The sequence below is a fragment of the Montipora capricornis genome, chromosome 1, assembly GCF_036669925.1.
Source record: "Montipora capricornis isolate CH-2021 chromosome 1, ASM3666992v2, whole genome shotgun sequence".
In the NCBI taxonomy this organism is placed as follows: Eukaryota; Metazoa; Cnidaria; class Anthozoa; order Scleractinia; family Acroporidae; genus Montipora; species Montipora capricornis.
Window position 1 is genome coordinate 35,482,477 of NC_090883.1, and position 20,000 is coordinate 35,502,476.

Here is a 20,000-nt window from a genome sequence, read left to right on the forward strand (position 1 = left end):
TTGGGTTTCTTCTATTTGGAAGGTTCCGCGTCCAAAACGAAAGATGTCGTTTCAAGTTTATTAATTTCCTTTGTGTATCAACACGTGGGATTTAGTCTTAAAGATTGTGATAACTCTAGATTTACAATAGATTTTCTAGATTTTCTACAATAGGTTTTTTTTTCAAATGCAGGATTGGTTTCATTTAATGGCTTTTGATATGCTTGGGTGAATAATGAACTTCAGTGAAGTGAATTTAAGTTTTTTCACTTCTGTGTTTTTCCGCTTGATTTTCAGGGCGTTTTGGCATTATCACGGTCATTTTAGAGACAAGGCTGAGAGGTGAGAAGCGTGTTACCCTTTTAGTTTTCTATTAAATATCGTAATTAATAGTCATTCACCCGAGTCAATATGACGCATTGTTTAGATTACGATCGTAATGGATTCGCTCAAGAATCAACCACTTGAAATCTGTTTGCGTTTGTGTTTCGCGATACCTTAATTAGGGACCCTCTTTTCTCCCCTGAGTTCCAGTGGTTGCATCCATCAATATGAACAATACAAGTTAGGAATGGTCTAGTTCATTCCTTAGGGTATTGCTTGTGTCTCTAGCCGCGCGAAATATGCATGCGTTTCTGCAAACGGATTTATGCTACATCAAAGACCAGCCATCCTGGATTTATTACTACAAGTATTGCCTTTTCTTCCGCCATCAAAACTACTGCATCTCTTTCTTGGAAAATGGCAATTGTCTTATCAGATATTTCTGTTTTTTTCTATAGCTTACTGAAGTCGTTCGATCCCTCGAAGCAGAAACAACTTGAAAACGATCGGAATCTTTCAAATCTTGGTCCAGCGAAACCTCTCTCTTCCGGGCGATTTGTCTCTGTCAAATCCTCGAAACCTACACCGGGGAACAGAATACGTTCAGCGAGTACAATCAGCGAAGACGGGACGCCAAGGTAAGATATACACGAACGTGCTTTTTTAGACGATTGAGTGATGTTGATGATTCGCGGTTTCATGTGTGAAAATGGCTAGCAGTAGGCCGCCAACTTTTCCAGTTTACAATAAAAAGCGCTTGTCTAAAGCACCCTTTTCAAAGAGCCTTATCGTATTTTGGAAAGACTTAACATGGAGTTTAGAAATTTGACTTGCAAAGTTAACATCATTTAGACTAGGTCTTTAGCCTTGGGTCTGAAATTAGTTTGTAAATTGTGCAGGGTTAGTTAATAATGTCATCTCTGAGCTTATTAAACCGCAAAAGCCTACATGTAGCTCACAGTAAAACAAAATGGACTTGAATTTTACTTAGAAATTCAAGGTGATCTGATTAGATTTCAGACGATTTTGCTCGTTTTTCGTATCCAATAATGCGTTAATATAATTGGTTCTAATAGCGCGGCTGTTCTCAATACCAAATGTGAACTGGCATGATCTCTTTGTTCATATCAATAATTAGTGCTACGCTCTAATTTTTTAGTAATTCTTGCGCACGCAAATGAGAAATTACGAACCGTATATCGGATTTTTTTGTCGCCGGAAAAACTCAAAATTATTGACTTCCTATATAGGTAAACATTTTTGCAAGAGTTTTGGGAAGGTTTACTTGATATTTTCCGAAAAGTGATTGGTGTGTGCATATATAAAAGAGCATCTTATTGATCTAAATATGTTCTAATTACTGCGAATCGTTCGGCGTGTTAAAAACATCATTTCAGTCTTAAAGACAATTATCCTTATAATGCCGATCTTAATATTGCTCCGTCTAGGCAAGTGCGTGCAATTGATTTTGCAGGTTATTAAAAATTTTATCTAAGTCGATAGAATTCGAAGCTATTCTTCGTTCAAAGGAAAAAACCCTCAGGGAAAATTATTATGTCTAATTATATTTTAATTCTCATCCTGATTTTTTTTGTCATTCAACCGGCACTTACAGTAGATACTATTCCTGTTTACAGTCACATATCACAGAGTATTGTATCATTGATTTCTTTTGCATTTTTCCGAGTTGCCGATAACATCTAAGTGAAGTTTCATTTTTTAATGAATTTTTCAAGCGTTGTTTTTTGCAAAAGAGAACCGAACGGAACGTTTTTTTTTTTGGAGGGTAAAACAAAGTTCATGTGAAATCTTAAAATATTCATAGCCTTTCATCACTATTTCTGCCGCAATATTCGTCATATCATATGTGAAAAGGTTCTTTTAAAAAAGTAAACGATATCTTGAGTTTCATTTAACACTGAAAATGGTTAAATGGTTCTGAAAGTCCACAGAATTATTCTTTTCGGTAATTTTTCGTTGTGATCACACTTAGACATTAGGGCCGTTTATTCGAGAGTAAATAAGCCGCGGTTAACTCTGGCCGCGGCTTACTTAAGCCGCGAAAGGAACTATTTATACGAGTATAAACTCCCTGGCCAGGATAAGCCACGGCTTGAGAAAGCCGTGAACGTATATTTTGTACCATTTATACGGAGTGTTCGCGGCTTACGTAAGCCGCGGCCAGAGTTAGCCGCGGCTTATTTTCTCTCGTATAAACGGCCCTAATGTGCAAATTTTGGCAACTAATAAACTAAGCGGAGCTTTAGCGGTTGCGTCAAGTACAGTGTTTACGACCGGTTGATGCCGTGACAATATTCAAATATTACCTTGACTAAATCAAGAACTGTGAAGATGACAGAGGAGAGATGTTCTGTCGCTAGACTGATGAAAAGAATTAAATTGTCGTTTTATTATCTGGGCAACCGTTGATCAAAGCCAACTGCAGATAAACGAATATTCAAAATAAGACTATCCAGTGACATCGAAAGCATGAAAATGTAAGAAAATTCGAACGCTGGTGTGAAATGCACTATTGAATACTGGTATTGGATTAATACTGTGAAGTTCACAGCTACTTGTATTAATACTGCTAAGGAATAATACTGAATTAGTCCTGGGTCAAGACTGTGACGTATACCACTTGTTCGTTTTGTTTAGTTCCCGGGCACCTTCCCGTCAAACGTCTGGAGTCTCGAGCCGCGCTGTAAGAACCAATCACAGGGAAGGTAAGAAAAGTGGCTTTTGTCACCAGTAGTGAGAAGTAACAAGCTTGTCACAAATCAAAGAGTTGAGATTAACCATTGCACATGCAATGTCTTTTCAAGGAAGCACCCATGTAGCAGCATAGGGATGGCGGAGTGTGAGAGCGCTCTCATCCCACCAATGTAGCCCGGGCACTCCGGTTTCCCCTCTCCTCAAAAACCAACGTTTGACTTGATTTGCGTTAATTGTTAATTTCAGTTTACAGTGTCCCCAATTAGTGCTATAGAACAACTAGACACTTAAATAAAGTTCCTTTCCTTTCCTTTTCCCCTCAGTTGTGTTTATTACGCTGTCCTCCGGCCCGGCCAGGGTTTAGCCCGCGCCTTCCCTCACGCTAGTTCCATTCTCTACTGGGCCAGCTGTGACAACTGGTTGATGGTTTTTCACCGGTCCAAGAATTGTTCACTTGTGAAGGATACTTGAATGTATTTTTTTGTCGCCAGCTGGAAATACGTATTTCTTGGACCCTGCAAAGGGACTCATCCGAGACCTTTCGGTGTAGCCAACTCCTCAAACATCGCGTTTGAAGTCCCGCTAGCATTCAACGGAACGATCTCAAATGTTGGCGGGAAAGGGGGGGCGGGGGGGGGGGGGGGGGTAAATAAGGTGTATTATGGGATTTGAGAAAGTAGAGAATAGGACCTTTTCAGGGCCAATGAAACGACAGAACACAACAACAACAACAACAGCTGTTAAGAATCCCAACTGGCCGGAGGCAAACCAGTTGGTTATTTACAAGTGCAGCTGATAAGTTGAACCAGGGACTACTAGGAACAAATTCAACGAGTTGTCAGAGCGGGTCTTAAATCCGGAAACTCCTGATCTCAAGGCAAGCGTCCTAACCATTGGGCCGCGCTGTTTCCTATATGTATGGATAACGTATGAAAAAACACAAGGAAAATTCCCTTGAGAACTGAACACCCCGTGGTCTAAAATGGGAAAACAAAACACACAAGCCATTTCCAACATGTTTGTTTTGTGGAACAATATTTTCTTATCGCTAAATTCTATATCCTAGATTACCGCCATGTCGTGGCTTCCAAGACACCAGGATCTCTTCTATCGCCAATGGCTTCCCTCGGGCGCTCCCTCAGTAGCATCGACCAGCGGTCTGCAGAACGAGCCAACACTCGATCCAAACTCCGATCGGCTGCTTCTCGCGTTTCTCCTTCCAGCAATCACATACAGCAACGGCAACCTCGACCCCAGTATCCTTCAAGAGGAACTGTGTCACAGCGTAAGTAAAGACTGGAAAGTCATTTAGAGTTTCATTTTGATGAGACGATAACCAACTCTGGCTCTCCCTCTCTCATTTGATTACCGAGCGCTTGCCACCCTAAACTTGATGCAACGTCGCGTGCTTAAATACGGGGCTTTTTTCAGACGCGACGGCGACCGGAAATGAACATTTCGCATTATACAACAGTAGTATCACCCAGATTTTTAAACTAATCATCTCTAATGGAGAAAAGATACTTACTTATGGGTGGCGCGGCGGCCTCATTGTTAGTGCGTTCGACTCCGGATCGAGTGACCCGGGTTCGGGCAAGGAGATTGTGTTGTGTTCTTGGGCAAGACACTTTAGTCTCACGCTGCCTCTCGCCACCCAGGTGTATAAATGGGTACCGGTGAATTTAATGCTTGGGATAGGAAGGAGACAATCCAGTAAACCAATCAAAACTCGAAGTAATTACACGTAGCCTACACAAAGCGCGGAAAAATGTGCAAGCGCGAGCCACGACTGGTTTTGGTTTCACTTCTGATTGGTTGAAAAAGTATCGGGAGAACTTTGAACCAATCACTGAGTGACGTAATGCAAAACCAAAGCAATTCGCTAATTACTTTCGACACTAAAATTGAAAACCGCTCTACGACAAACTTGACTTTTCTTTCTGATAAGTAATGACTAACAACCTTGTTCTCTTGTCATCAACAGCTAGTAGTCGTTCCCAATCTCCGGATAGACTCCTCGCTACCTTTCCTCCCAGAGAGAGGTCTGAGGCATACTGTCGTAGGGAAAGCATCACGGGAAAAACAAAAATACCCACCCCAAGGTACGATATGGATTGTGGGTATCTTTACGATGATTTATGTCAACAGGAGGGTGTCTATAAATTTTCAAGTATGGTACATTCTAACACATTTGGTTTTAAAACCTTAAATTTGCGAGGACTTGTGTAGAGGAATAAAGAGGGAGCTCACACTCTCAACGTTTTTTAACCCCGAAGAGCAACCGGAAGTGAGCTGTTTTCGTTTTCAACTTGTCTTGGCACTACAGTGGAACCTCGATTATCCGGACTCGTCGGGACTGGGATGAATGGTCGGGATAATCGAAAATATTTATATAAATGAGCCAAAAACAAAACGTTTAAAATTAAAGCACAATCACAAATAGTTGTTGGAAAAACTATTAACAGTTACCCAAGAATTATCTGCTACAAGTCTTTACGTTTTTACATTGGTCTAAAATGCTGAAGTAAATCAGTGAATCTACTTAGTGTTCTTCAAACCACGCTGATTGCGTTAATGGAACATGGAATCTCACTTCGCAACGGAGCAATTCTGAGCCAATCAGAGCTCAGTGAAATGCACTACATTAGTTATGGCGCGTGTGAGCACGAAACATGTACAGATTTGTGTTTGAAGCGAAAAAAATTAAATGCGAACCGGGTTTTAACCTTATAATTTGAAGGAAAATTGTTTTGCAGCGGATCATAAGATATGACTAATTAATATGCATGAAAAACTGGGACCAGAGAAGCAAGATAATAGAAATATCCGGATAATCGAGGTTGGACTGTACCACATTTATATTCTCGGTTTTCACATGACGTCACGACCGCCATGTTGGTGCCCAAAACAAAGAAAAGGCGGCCATGTTGGTGCCCCGACCAAATCCTCGGGGAATTTAACTCTATTATTATGCAAACGCTTCCTTTTGTTTTCGTCGAAAAACATGGCTGTTGATCACGTGAGTGAAAACCAGCAATTGCTAATTATTTTTTCCGTATAGGTGGTTTTCATCTGACGTCACAGCAGCCACGTTGGTGCAAAGAATAATAGAGAAAAAAAGTCTTATGGGAATTTGACTCTATTATAATGCAAAACATGAGCCATAATTTGCTATTGTTTTGTGCACGAACATGGCGGTCTCATCACCTAAGACGTCCTACCATAAGAAGGCAACTAAATTGCCTTTTACAATACATGGTGGACTTTAGTTCGAGAGTTTTAAAAGCAAGTCTAGTTTGTTAACAGATCAAGATTTCGCCACGTAAATTTCTCGTGCTGAGCAGCACGCAGTACCATTGCTCTCTTCTTGAAGTTGTAGCTTTCTTATGTGATTCAGTGCAATGCCTGTACATAGCAATTCAGTTCAGTCTACTTTTATTCCTTTCCAGTTCATCTTTTAGAGTTTATTTGTCCATACTAAAAGATATGTTCTGTTGCATAGCTTGTGGCTGCATCTAACGTGGCTGACCACGATTCACACTTCGGTTTTCGAACAGGCACATCTCTTGCAAACCTTTTCTCAATTTAAAAAAGTCAACTAAAAGTGTGTATTCTCTGGAGATCTTCATCCAAAGTTGGCGCTCACTAGCATCAGTAATGGTAGTCTTTGCAGTAGCTTGTTCTTCGTATTCAGTATTAGCTGTAATGTGGTTGTTTAAATTCATGTTCATTCAATTCATTTGTTGTTGTCGGTTCTTTTCCAGTGTCTCGCGGCATCCCAGCGATGAGGCTCTGGATATCCTTGGGTTCCAGTCACCCCACCCCCCTCCCACACATTCTCCTTCTTTCCTCCCCGTTCGTATGCCCCTGTGAGTAAAAGTGCAGCCTTTGGGCGTTCTTTATGATACATCCAAACGTCATGCAGTCGTTCGTCCTCGTCTCTCTCTCATTTGCAAAAAAAAAAAAAAACAAAAAAAAACACGTCTTAACGACTTCTATCCCTAACATTATTTTATTTGCTATGAAAGTTATTGTTTCTTTAAGTTTTTCTCATAATTTCTCTCCAGTGACACTTTTAATAGGTTTGAGTATCACTCGCCCCAGTCTTCTCTGTCTCGCTCTCCTTTTCTCTCTCCTCACCAGCCGCTGTAAGTAATTGCTTTAACGCTTTCTAAATCTTTTCATTTTTTATGCTTATCATTGAGCGGCGAAATCGGCACGTACACGGGCGAAAAGGCTAATAGGAAGTTAAAACATGCGACGTTTTTGAGGCGCGGACGGCAACCGGAAGTAAGCTGTTTTCCATCTTAACTTGTCTTGTCACTACCACCTTTATATTGCTAAGTATCTTTCCTCCATTAGAGATGATTGGGTTAAAAATCTGGGAGACACTCCTGTCCTGGTATGCGTAATGTTCATCTCCGGTTACCGTCCGCGGCTCAAAAACGTCGCGTGCTTAAACGTCGCGCAGGGAACTTCAGTGGCCACAACGCTTCGTGGTCTCATTGGTTAGTTTAGGGACGCGTTGCACGTGCCACGTGCTTCAAGCACGCTGCACGCGCTCAAACCTCGGGAACCTTGAGAACACTCAGAATTTAAATCTGGGTTGCGTTCTTTTGAGAAGGTTTCCGCTTTAGTATTAAGGGAATTACTGAAATAAGGTTTTTTTCCCCCATAAGAACACGTATTCTGAAAACGGAAAAGTTTTTCGTAGGCAACTTGAGTACTTTGTAATTGTATCATCGTCGTCCTTCTTCTTCGGCTTTAGCCGAGATTCCCTGTTGACGCACAATCTTCCTCTTCAACGTCGTGTCAGCTATCGCCATTTTTAGATTCTGGGCTTCTATTATCGTTTTCCTTGAAAAAAAAATTAACGGAAAATGAACTTTAATGATGCTAATGGCCGGTGTTCTGGGCTCCCCAGGCGTTTTCTAGATACGACTTTGCAGTGGGGCCGAGGGTCGCGAACGATTTTCGTGGCTTGTTTTTTTGTCTGGATCAGGTGAACTAAAATGCTATTGCGTTTAATTCCAAAACGGATTACGTGCCAAAAGAACAGGCAAACTGAATGTTTTTATTCTGGAAAATTCTGAAGAGAATGTGTCCTTAGATCGAGGAACATAACGTCGATGTTTACATTTCATTTCTTTAAGCCGCTCCAGTTGTCTGAAATCTGTTCATTTTGCTGATCATTTCGTTTTTCTTTATCTGTATTATTTACATACTCAAGTTGCCATGCATGCTTTGCCCTGTGAGAGAAACTCTGCTTTGGTGTCGCATGCCTTTGTCTCTTTTATAATTTTTAGTGTATGATCTTTTAAGAGTCTTTCTTCTTTTCATTTGCGTTCGCGACTGATTTGAATTTTTCCTTTTTGTTGCACATCTTAATTTGCTTTTGTTGACGAGTCTCCTTTTTTGTTGATGACAATTTGAATGACACACTGCTTCTCTGTCTGGTTCTTCTATTTTTGCTTACCTCGCTCATAGACTTAGGTTTCTTTTCTTTTTTACCGTTTCTTTTTCTTAGTTACTCCTTACATTCTCCACTTAGCGTTCATTTAACACAATTTTCTTTCCCAGGGTTCTCCTTAAAGCGGTTTTCAAATGCGTCTCGTCAATCACAACAAACGAGAAGAACAAAAGTACATCTGCGCTCTTGACGCGCGGGACAAAAATGTGGCGCGAACCATGCAACCATAGCAACGCCCTGTTGATTTTGAATGAGCATTAAAGCCGCCCTATGCATGTGAATTCTATATCAGTAGAAGAAGTCTTCTCCACAGTGAATCGTTAGTGATAACTCCAGAAACGTTAGGAGATATTATCTCTTGGAATTAAGCTTTTAGGAGAACCTTGGTCACCGTTCGTGTTTGGTTTGTCAAACGTACCTTCTTGAACATCTGGCGCTGGTTCTAACACTGTCTTCTGTTGCAGTATTTCTCGACATCTTAGCTTCGAGTATCTACCCAAGCGACCTCCCAGTCATTCTTTTTCGTATATTCCTGTTCCTCAGTGAGTAACATTAACCTGCTTGTCATAATTCTGTCCCTTGAAGGTTCGTTCATATAATGTATTCCCCTACAAAATTATTCCGCGGTATCTTTCTACTACTCTACTCTGACGTAATCCTTTAAGCTTATCGTTCTCGTGTTACTGTTTGTTATGCTGTCAAAAGTAGTTTTAACTTCCAATTCTTCGAAAGTCATCCATGGGTGTGACATCTCTAAGTAAAGCTAGTGGAACCTCTTTTTGCGGCAGCTACAAATTCCTGTCTTGTGTCTTTTTAGTAGTTAGCTGTAAGCTTTAGTCTGCGGTTGACATCATTTGCATGTTTCCAGCGCTTTTTAACCACTGACAAATACAATGGTTTCATGCGCGAAAAGCTAGTTAGATTAATCCCTGTCGTTGTCAACCGCAAGCGTATTTTTTCTCGTGCCTTAAGCCAGTTTACGCCTATTTCATGTTTTCCCTTACTTTTCTCATCTACGGCCTATTACCCGCGCTTGCAGCTTGGATGGTGCGCTCTGTGACAGCCACATACTTCCCGCGCTTTTGCCTGCGATAGTCGGGTATAAGCTTTTCTTTCGATGCAGAGGAGTGCCGCTCTCTTTCCATGCCCATGTCACTGGGTAAGGTGGTTTTGCTCTTTAAGACCACCTTTTAAACGTAATTGTTCGTATTTATATCACTTTAACTTTCGCACGCTTATTTCAGAAAGTCATTTTACCTTTCTGGTACGTTACAGATTGCTGCTGTTATTAATACTTTCGTTTCTTCCCTTAGTCGAGGCCGAACTGCTTCTCAATCAAGCTCCCGCGCGAGCTCGCGTGGAGCGAGTCGGGACGCAAGTCCTGAGCGTAGGCGATTGAGCGTTGATAGGGGATTAAGCCCAAGTCATTTGCCAGTGTTGAAGAAAGCAAGTCCGTTACACAGTAAGTGATATTTAAAGGGGAAAAATCAGGGGAAACATTTGAGACACAAAGTTCATTTAAATTTGTAAAAGTAATGTAGTGGGAACATTATCCTCTCGTTATCTTGGGCCAGCAGGATCACCACAAAAGGGCATTTCGGGGGAAAAGTGTACCCTTTTACGAGCGATGGAGGGACATTTAGACAGATTACGTCCCCTGGGAAGTGCATCAATCGAACAGAATGTTTTCCAGACTCTGAGTGTAGTTGAACATTGTCGTGTTAAAGCTTTTGTTTAACGCGCTACTGGCAAAGACGATTAAACTTGTGTAACGTTTTGTCAACGATTTAATTTCAGATCCGCCAATGTTGAAACAGTCGAATCAAACTGGTGATGCTGTGGTTAAAGGAGTGACTGAAGCAGCCGTATGGGATGCATGGGTCAGTGGTTACCTTTAAAATTTAGTTTGTTTTCTTGCACCCTTTGACGTCCCTTAGTCTTACGATGGACGGAATCCTTTTTCCGGTTGTTTCGTTTTTTGCTTGTTAGTTTATTTTATTTTTTTTACTTTTAGCATAAAAGCCCCGCCAGAAGGAAATATTCGTTTGGTTCAACAAACTCACAATGTTCTGATGATGACAATGATAGCGAAGTCGGAAGCATATCATCTGAAAGGTCTTACGGGTCCAGAGGTTCAAGGAATCAGCACAAAATCATTGAGGCGGGCAACGTAAGTTACCGATGAGGTGTTACTACTAGCTTAGCACAGCAATCAGGTTTAAGCAAAATAGATTGAATTGATTTCAAGTCTTAAATGTCTTTAGCCGATGACATCAGTTGCATAAAGCGCAATTAACCAATAGAAATTTGTACAAATATCGTTACAATGCAATGCATACTTAATTGACCGCTTCCGATTGGGGGTTTTCAGGGCCATTGAAAAACAGTTAACGAAACGACGGAACAGAACAAGAACTACAACTGTTAAGAATCCCAACTGGCCAGATGCAAACCAGTTGGCTATTTATTAGTGCAGGTGTGAAGTTGAACCAGGAACAAATTTAACGAGTGGTCAGAGCGGGTCTTAAACCCGGGATCTATGGATCTCAGGGATCTCAAGCGTTCTAACCACTGGGCCACATTGCCTCCTAATTTCCGCTACCTTGCTCGGAAAAGTGTTAACCTACGGAGAGAGACTAGTGACGACTGTTGTTGTCAACCGCGTCACATTCAAGAGTGACTGTAGAACTTTGTGGCATCTAGGTCCTGTCAAATCAATAAAAAACGGGGTTCAAGTTAAACGCGAAGACTAAACAAATCGCCACAATGTCCTGCAAATATATAGCATATTTTCACTAACGTCAGATGTCTATATATGTTCACTTCCCTCAGTGGCTTTTCAGGGCCAGTGAGAATAATGATATAAACAAACACAACAAATCTGTTATGAACATCAACTAGCGGGATGTTGACCAGTTGGCTTTTCGCCAAGTGCACCCGCTAAGTTGAACTGGGATTATCATTACTCAGAATAAACTCCAGTTAGTGGTAAGAGAGAGACTGCATCCCACGGGTCAGGCGCCCGGCCTTGCAATGCGGGCGGGTAATGCGGACTTTGGCCCCGGCGCCCAGAGACTCCACCACGGCGCCTCCCCTGTCGATGCTTTGTCGTCGCGTTTCAAGTAGCGGTGTATTTTTGTCGAAATAGACGGTGACTCGCAGCCACTTCATTAATTTAAAACTGTTTTTAGGGAGACTGTAGTTGTAACTTCCTCACCTCCATATTAAACAAATAAATAAATAAATATATATATATACCTTTATAGCATTTATAATAGAAACAATTCTAAACTCTTTACAATACGATGTTAAAAGTAATTAAAGATATTTACGAAATATAAAGTGGGCGAAGCGAAAAATACCATAATACTCTTTGTTTGTCCACCCAATTTTTGCATAAGCAGTGTTTCCTGTTTCTCTTGGGGCTTACAATGGTACAAAGAAAAAACAAAAACAATGCTTATTCAAAATTTGGGTGGACAAACAAAGAGTATTATGGTATTTTCCGCTTGGACCAATTCATATCGCTTAGAATATATAAATATGCAAGTAAAATTAAAGTGTTCCTAATGTATTCAAAAGTGCCTTCTTATAGCGATAATTGGCTGTTGAAACAATTTTGTTCCGTGGTTGGCAAATTTCAATAACAAAATAAATGCGACGTCAATGTTTGTAACAAAGAAATATCGCTATTGTAGAGATATAATATTATAGTAATTTTGATAAAATCAAAAATAATTCTTTATCAGTGTTCAAATGTTTCGTAAAATAGTTCTTGTTGTGGAAATGCCTCTTGAAGTAAACGAGTCTCTAATTTAGCTTGAAAGGTACTTGTGTTTGCATTTTCCCTGATGGATACCTGCAGACTGTTCTATATTCTAGGCCCATTAACTGCGAAAATACGGTCGCCAAGCGTCTTGCATTTTGTTCGGGGAATCACGACTAGCTGCTTCTTGTCGCTGCTTAAGGCTGAGCGAGGGACGACGTTTTCGCTTGCAGTAGCTCAAGCAATAGTGAAGGGGAGCCTTATGAACACCAACAGTGCAATTTTAAACTTAAAGCAAAAAGCAATAGGGATCTAATGGAGTCTGGTGGTATTGACAAAATATCTATTGTTTTTATAGCCTCGATTACGTAATACGTAATTGAAGCATATAAATGGGAGCTGACCACTCGTGCAGAGAACAGTTTTCTCGTTATAGGTTTTGTCACGCGATCAGCTAAGCATAAAAACGATTTCTTCGTGCAGGTAACTTCTCGAACAATATCTGAGGATTTAAGAATGAAATTTATTGTTGGAAGGTAACCTTCAGCCTGACTGGGCTGTTTGGTTTTAACACTTAGTTTCGTGAAATGTTATCCATGCTTTTTTACCCGTTCTGTGCTGTTAATTGCATTGGTGCCTGAAAATTAGACAGTCTGTTTGTTTTTTGAGTGGCAGAGATTCTTTCGAGAAAGTAAATTGGAAAAAGCGATGCGTTTTTATGTGACAGAATTGTGCACATGTACATGAGATAAAACACACAAAAAAAGGAGAAAACCTCTTTATCAGCTGCCGATATATTCTTTTTTATTTAGGGCGAGCTTATAAATTTTAATGAGGGCTTTGTTTTAAGCGAATAACCCCCGAAGCAAAGCTGTTTCAAGATAATTGTCAACATGTAATCTCTGTCAAGTAACTATCTACTCTCTTTACAAAATATCTGTGTTTCGAGGTGAAGTCGTAACCTTTTCTGGTGGTACCCCGTAAAGTCGCCAGCTTGCGGGAAACGAATTGGGTTTTCGTCAGCAGATGTTATGGATGAATGGACAGAAAGACAGATAGGCCACTCATGAATTACACATCAATTCTTCATGTTTAGTGCTGTTGGCCAGCAAAGCTGTGCACTGAAAGCCAGTTCCATTTATAAAGCTGCGAAGAACGTGTCTGAAATGAGCTGAACTCGAATGTAGATTGTGGGACACCATTTTAAACAGGATTCAGCTTTTCATGGTGAAAGCGATGAATCGGAAACGTGCTCGTCAAAGTAAGATCGCAAAGTAGAAACAAGCTGCGATCAAATATGAGAGCAGTGAAGACAAAGAACTGGCCGACTTGTCCGTGTCATCGGCGCCGAGTTGAAGTCGTCGTTTATAAACGCTATATTGTGAGAACAGTATTTCCAGGGAATCCGCGAGAGGAGTGGATGTGGTTTAAATATTGTCGTAGAAGAGGGATCTTTCTTTTGATTCGCCCCAGTGGTGTTATTCTGTTCCGACAGGTAATGCTGTGAAACCTAGCTAATCGTGAGTATTGCATAGATTTTCAAGTGCTCCTTATTTGGGGTTTTGTATTGATGCCAAATCTTAAACCGTCGTCTTCTACTGCGAAGGTTATTTTGGGTTTCTGGTAATCCGAGTCACATCGAGAGCGTTTTCGCGGTAGATTTTTAAAGCAATTATGGTGTTTCCATCCTCGCATTATTCTTTTAAATATTAAAAATACTTTTCTCGTATCATAAGTACGGTGGTAAAGGGTTTGATAAGTGATCTCGTCGTTTTAAAATTTATTTTGGACACGGAAAATATAAATGGCTCCTTGGAAACGGAACTGATTGTCCTTCACGAAGTTTCGATGTCAAGGAAATATTGACTGATGATCTCTATTGACGGTGTTTAATAGTCGCGTTATTATTAGACTTTCATTTTACCTCCCATCGTTCTCCGAGGTTTAAGGATGCATAACGTTTTGTTGCCTCTGCAGTTGTAGGATTTGTTTGTTTTCGGAAGTTTCAAGACTTGGCAATCTCCCTGGCAATATTGTTTTTTTCATTGTCAGCCAATTTGGCTTAGGTTTTATCTAATCGCACCTGCGTGAATTGTCTCTTTGTAAAAAGACGAAGTCCGCCCGCTTTTCAAATGTTTAGAACTTCGTCTCCAATTCAAATTGTTATTTTTTCCCTATTGTCTAAGTCCAAGAATTGTGTCTTTTCTGAAAATGTTTTTATCACGTCCCCAAAAGTTTGTTTACATACTTCCAAAGAACTGTTCGTGTGGCTGTATGATGAACGAAGTGCACGTTGCTTTTTGCCAACGAAAAAATTAAAATATCTTCTTGCTGAGAAAGAGCAAAAAGAATTTTTAACGTTGAACTCAATTTGTCATCTTAGGGAATTAGTGGTCTTTTCATTGTGCAGCTTAAACTAGGGAAAGTTCTGGATTTTAAAGTGCTTTTACGTTAATTTCATCTAATATGACTTGAAGCTAACGTACGATAAAACATCAAAATCGATGTGCCCTTAAAGGCATTTGAAAAGGAACATAAACTTTCTTTCGAAACTCGAGAAGCAAAGGACCTTCTGAATTTTTTGACTGGACGCTCAGGATGCGTTAAATCGCCTTTCAAAATCAACATAAATTTGGTAGTATGTCACGGTCGTTAAACACCTTCAATGGCCATAATTGTTTTTTCTTTGTAAAGGTACGCCAAACTTGCGTGAAACTCAAGAACCATTTCATTTCAGAGCCATTAGAGGCTTCAGCTGGCACATAAAAATAGAACACTCTGAAGGCAACTTCCGGTCAGGTTGTCAAAACGTCAGTCAATGAAGAATTTCATCTCTAAACCTAATGCGCATGCTTAGATCACAAAACTCGTATTTGTTGTAGACGAATGAAAGGGTTGGTTTCTAAAGCAACTGTTGTGCTGATTCAGCGGGGATGAAAACACGACAATTCGCTCATCAGAGGATCGTGATATCTTATTCACCCTGATCAAATTGTAGTTAGTGTCAGAACTTTAACAACATTTGGGAGCTTTAAGGACGATGCCTACTAATTGAAAAGTATTTTTGCCCCGGTTTATGATTATGCGGAAAATGTAGATCTTACTTAACAAGTTTTATTGAAATCCAAAAAGAAAATTGGGGGTAACCACGCATTTTTCTAAGATAATTGATGAATAATATTTGTAAAAAGCTTCTCAAATTGAAGCTTAATTATCTCTCAAAAATGCATGGTTACCCCCAAATTTCTCTTTGGATACCAAGAGTACTTACTAAGATCTACTATTTCCGGATAATTTTAAACCGCGCAAAAACATCCCTGTATTAATAAGCACCACCCATAGGAAATCCGAGTATCTCGAGATGCGCAGAACGTATGCGAAATAACAATAGTAGGCGCCGTCCTTAAGCAAGGACGACAACGACGACTGCGAAAACGCCACAAAACAAAAGGTGTAATGGGCAAAACACGCCCTGCACGTGCGTTTTACATTGTTGATACATTTCTTTGCCGTTGTCGTCCTGACAGCGACGTGAAATCAGCAATTTTGAGGTTGTGTAGAGGATATAAGCACCGGACGCTGAATGTTTAAATTTCTCTGGAAATATCCACGCCGCTCTCACCAATTTTATTCCTGGAATGTGGAAACACACTTTCCATGCCGAGCGACTTGGAGTAATCGCAAAATTATTGCAATAACGGGAAATAACATTTTTAGACAACGTTGTCGTGGTTCTTGCTTGAGGTCCCTCGGTTCTTCAAAAGGTGGATAACGCTATATCCACTGGATAAATCACTATCCAGCGGATAAACATAAGCAAAACCAATTGAGTTGGCCTGTGGATAGCGATTTATCCAGTGCATGGATAGCGTTATCCAATCTTCGAATTACTGGGGCCAGGGGTTTTGCGCTACTAACGGCTACCAGAAGTGGTCTTTTAGCGAAAGGATTTTTTTTATATCGCAATTATTACCCTTGCTAATCATCGTTTACTTCGATGGAATTTGATCGTCTGGGTGAAAGTAGTCCTGAAAAGGACTCTTAGCACTGACCGCTGATATTTCGACACTTTTTCGACAACCTGAGGGGAAGTCAAGGGACGGTTGGAAATTCAAACGAACGACTCTGAAGATGACTTCCGCTCAGGTTGTCGAAACGTCACTCACTGCCAACAGTCCTTCTCAGGACTACTTTCATCCAGACGATCAAATTTCATCGAGGTATGTAACTCCTGGGTTCAAACCATTTAAATCAACGCAGCTGAGCGATATCAGGTCGTAAGTATATACAAGGCGGCTCGGTTCCATCCGCGTATGACCTCGGAGCACAGCACCACAAACAGATGTAATAAATATGGTAGTCGGGATTCCTGTATTGGAGATGAAATTTGTTCCCAGAGCCCGACTGTGATCCACTGAAACTCAGCCTTCATACGATCGTATACCTCAGAGTCGCTGTTGGTGACAAGTACACCAGGCTGATTCCTGGGTTGGCTAGATCACATTAAAAAAAAAAGCCAATTTGGGGTGCAAGTAATTGTTGTCCTTTTCAAATTATTTGTGGTTACGAGGGCAAAGACAAGCGGTGGATGTGTCCATACAAATGTCAAATAAAGACGCCCCCGGTTCGCATCAGTTAAGTTTCGACAACCAGTCAATTGACTCTCCTCTGATATCGTCGTTTTCTTTTTCTTTTTCAGGAGGTGGCCGAGATAGTTCGGTTAACAAGCAGTAATGTGTGGTCTGACAGAAGGGATGGTGTGATGTGTCTGCAGAGCTTTCTACTTAACTCCGGTGTTGTCAGGTTTGTCGTGCTTAGCTTTCTTAGGGGGTATTTACATGAGACTGTGACGAACTCAGACCGGCATGAATTCGCATCGGCCTCCATAGAATTTTTTCCCCATCCCGTAATGCAATATGTTTTGGGGGATTCTTTGCATAAAAACAATACAAGTTATATACTCTTGGGACTGCATCATGCTTCAGTGAACTGGATATTCATTGTCTTAATGCATGCTCTTTGTAAGAGGTGTGTGGGTTGTTTTCTGTCCCGCAGAGTTAGTAACATTGATGGGTTGTTAGACGGGGTCTGTGGTTTATCGTCCTCATCCGAGATAACGTTCTCCGCAGTGTTGCTCCGGCCGGAGTTTTTTTTTATCCTGCGACCTCGTGCACAGTACTCCGCTGCGCAACCAGGCGAACCAACAGGTCAGCGGCGGTCGGTTAAAACTGAGCTAAATCTTGCCGTGTTCTCCCAGCTCGAAATTTCGCTCTTATGCGCGGCAAAGCTGTGAAAAACCAGCTGGCATTTGAACCATGGCAGTGATGGAAAATGGGTTTGTGGTTCTTTATTGATTATAGGTGTAATTCGCAATGGTTTTTATTTCGTGTTTCAGTATTCGTTGGTTTATTTATTTCTGCTTGTTTTCTTTTTCCTCAGTCAAGTGGAACTTGCAAAGATTAAGGAGTGTCTCACTAGACTTTTTTTTGATCCTCACAATAAGGTAATTTAGTTGTGTTTTTGGGAACCTTGTAAACTTGATAATTTGACCGCTTTAAAAACTTAGCCTAATAAACAGAAATGTACTTAGCTTAACAGGGATTGGAATCTTTTGCCTTGATCGACGCTTTAAGCTTACCTGAAGAAGAGCTGTTTGCCTTGCGAAGTTGTAATAAATGTAGAATGTATAGACAATGAAAAAACCCTAACCCTGTGGAACGTTTTCCCCCCTCAGGTTTATAGTTTGTTTTTGGATGCGTTGTGTGACTTTATTGTCGTGAACAAAGTGGACCTTCATGATTGGTTGTTTGTCTTGCTGTCACGCCTTCTTACCAAGCTTGGAACCGAATTGCTGAATTCGTTACAGTCTAAAGTTGTAAGAGTTTTGGATGTTATCAGGTGAGTTCTCACAAACATTCATTGTTCAACCCCTGGATCGTATGTATGAACGTAAATCAATCAGAAGCCGTTTTCACACTAGAGACGGTAAAACTCGTCTGGATGTAAAAATGGAACGGGACGGATTTTTGGACGGGAAACCTGTCTGCGTTTGTTACCCCTAACGCCTGGCTGACGTTGTAGTTGCAGTCCTCCCTGAGTGACAAATGACTGTTTAGTATAAAGTGAAGACGAGTTATACCTCGCCCCACCCTTCTCTGGGCAAACAAACCATCGACGTCTTGACCGTCTAGATGTGAATTTCTCGTGAATATCATTGATAAGGCCTACCTTATATCAACCTCGAATATTTCTTCACTAGTGTTCTCAGCTCATGTACCACATAACCTTATAAGGAAACTGATTGCTATGGTCGTTTTGTTAAAATTGAAACAACTTCCGGTTGATTCGAAAAACATGAAACAGTTCAGAGTCAAATGAAATTGAATAAACTTACTCGGCGTTCCGCTTCTTGTTTGGCTGTTTACCTTTTCGCATCCAATGAACGCTCCTGGAATAATTGTTTGTTTTACTAGTTCCGACGAATTTTTGCACCTGAAATGTCTTTCACGTCATAATAATAATAATAATAATAATAATAATAATAATAATAATAATAATAATAATAATAGTTTATTTATATAGCGTGAATTCCTGACGCTCAAACACGCTTTACAATAATAACAAAGAAAATAATACAATAAACTATAAAATTAAATATCGTACTAATAAAAAGATATATATATATATATATATATATATATATATATATATATATATATATATATATATATATATATATATATATATATGATGAGAAGAAGAAAGGTGTAGCCATGCCTCGATAGATAATGTAATAAGGAAATAACTTCTTGAGGCATATATGTTTCTAATCGGTTTTATACTTCAAACGTTTCGCCGTTTAGAGCTTCGTCAGTGAATGAAGATTATGAGTACAAGATTGCTTTATGTAAAAAAAAAAACTTAGTACAATGGTGGAATTTCAAGGCTCATTAATTTGATGGTGTTAATCTAGATTTAGAGCTCGTCCATTGCAACCATTCATGAGGTTCTCATGCTTGCGGATTTCTAGCGCTTCAATGATTTTACGCGTGCGGATGTCGTGGATGTTCCTGTGGAGGATTCCCCAAGAGATATCTTGCATAGATGGTTTGTTATGGTTGATCAAATGTGAATAAACCGTCTGTTTCACCATTCTGATATGTTCTTTTATTCTGGATCCGATAGTTCTACTAGTTTCGCCGATATAAACCGTGTCGCAGTGCGAGCATTTGATTTTGTATACACAGTGCTCGCACTGCGACACGGTTTATATCGGCGAAACTAGTAGAACTATCGGATCCAGTTTATATCGGTTTATATCCGGTTTATATCGGCGAAACTAGTAGAACTATCGGATCCAGAATAAAAGAACATATCAGAATGGTGAAACAGACGGTTTATTCACATTTGATCAACCATAACAAACCATCTATGCAAGATATCTCTTGGGGAATCCTCCACAGGAACATCCACGACATCCGCACGCGTAAAATCATTGAAGCGCTAGAAATCCGCAAGCATGAGAACCTCATGAATGGTTGCAATGGACGAGCTCTAAATCTAGATTAACACCATCAAATTAATGAGCCTTGAAATTCCACCATTGTACTAAGTTTTTTTTTTTTTTACATAAAGCAATCTTGTACTCATAATCTTCATTCACTGACGAAGCTCTAAACGGCGAAACGTTTGAAGTATAAAACCGATTAGAAACATATATGCCTCAAGAAGTTATTTCCTTATTAC

The 20,000-nt window shown here is 40.2% G+C and overlaps 1 protein-coding gene across 6 annotated transcripts in view; it reads left to right on the forward strand.

Annotated features, from left to right (window-relative positions):
* The window catches only part of LOC138040377 (CLIP-associating protein 1-like), a 73,815-nt gene that overhangs the window by 43,180 nt on the left and 10,635 nt on the right, over positions 1 to 20,000 (forward strand). For 3 of the 6 annotated variants that reach the window (XM_068886113.1, XM_068886124.1, XM_068886131.1), the window contains 12 exons: positions 277 to 321; positions 762 to 941; positions 2,962 to 3,029; positions 4,085 to 4,303; positions 5,003 to 5,120; positions 6,783 to 6,887; positions 9,802 to 9,950; positions 10,286 to 10,368; positions 10,503 to 10,658; positions 16,954 to 17,057; positions 17,694 to 17,757; positions 17,989 to 18,152. In XM_068886113.1, coding sequence (XP_068742214.1) covers positions 277 to 321; positions 762 to 941; positions 2,962 to 3,029; positions 4,085 to 4,303; positions 5,003 to 5,120; positions 6,783 to 6,887; positions 9,802 to 9,950; positions 10,286 to 10,368; positions 10,503 to 10,658; positions 16,954 to 17,057; positions 17,694 to 17,757; positions 17,989 to 18,152 — 1,455 coding nt within the window. The remainder of the gene's footprint in view (positions 1 to 276; positions 322 to 761; positions 942 to 2,961; positions 3,030 to 4,084; positions 4,304 to 5,002; positions 5,121 to 6,782; positions 6,888 to 9,801; positions 9,951 to 10,285; positions 10,369 to 10,502; positions 10,659 to 16,953; positions 17,058 to 17,693; positions 17,758 to 17,988; positions 18,153 to 20,000) is intronic. The other 3 variants (XM_068886118.1, XM_068886130.1, XM_068886133.1) reach the window with 1 other exon arrangement.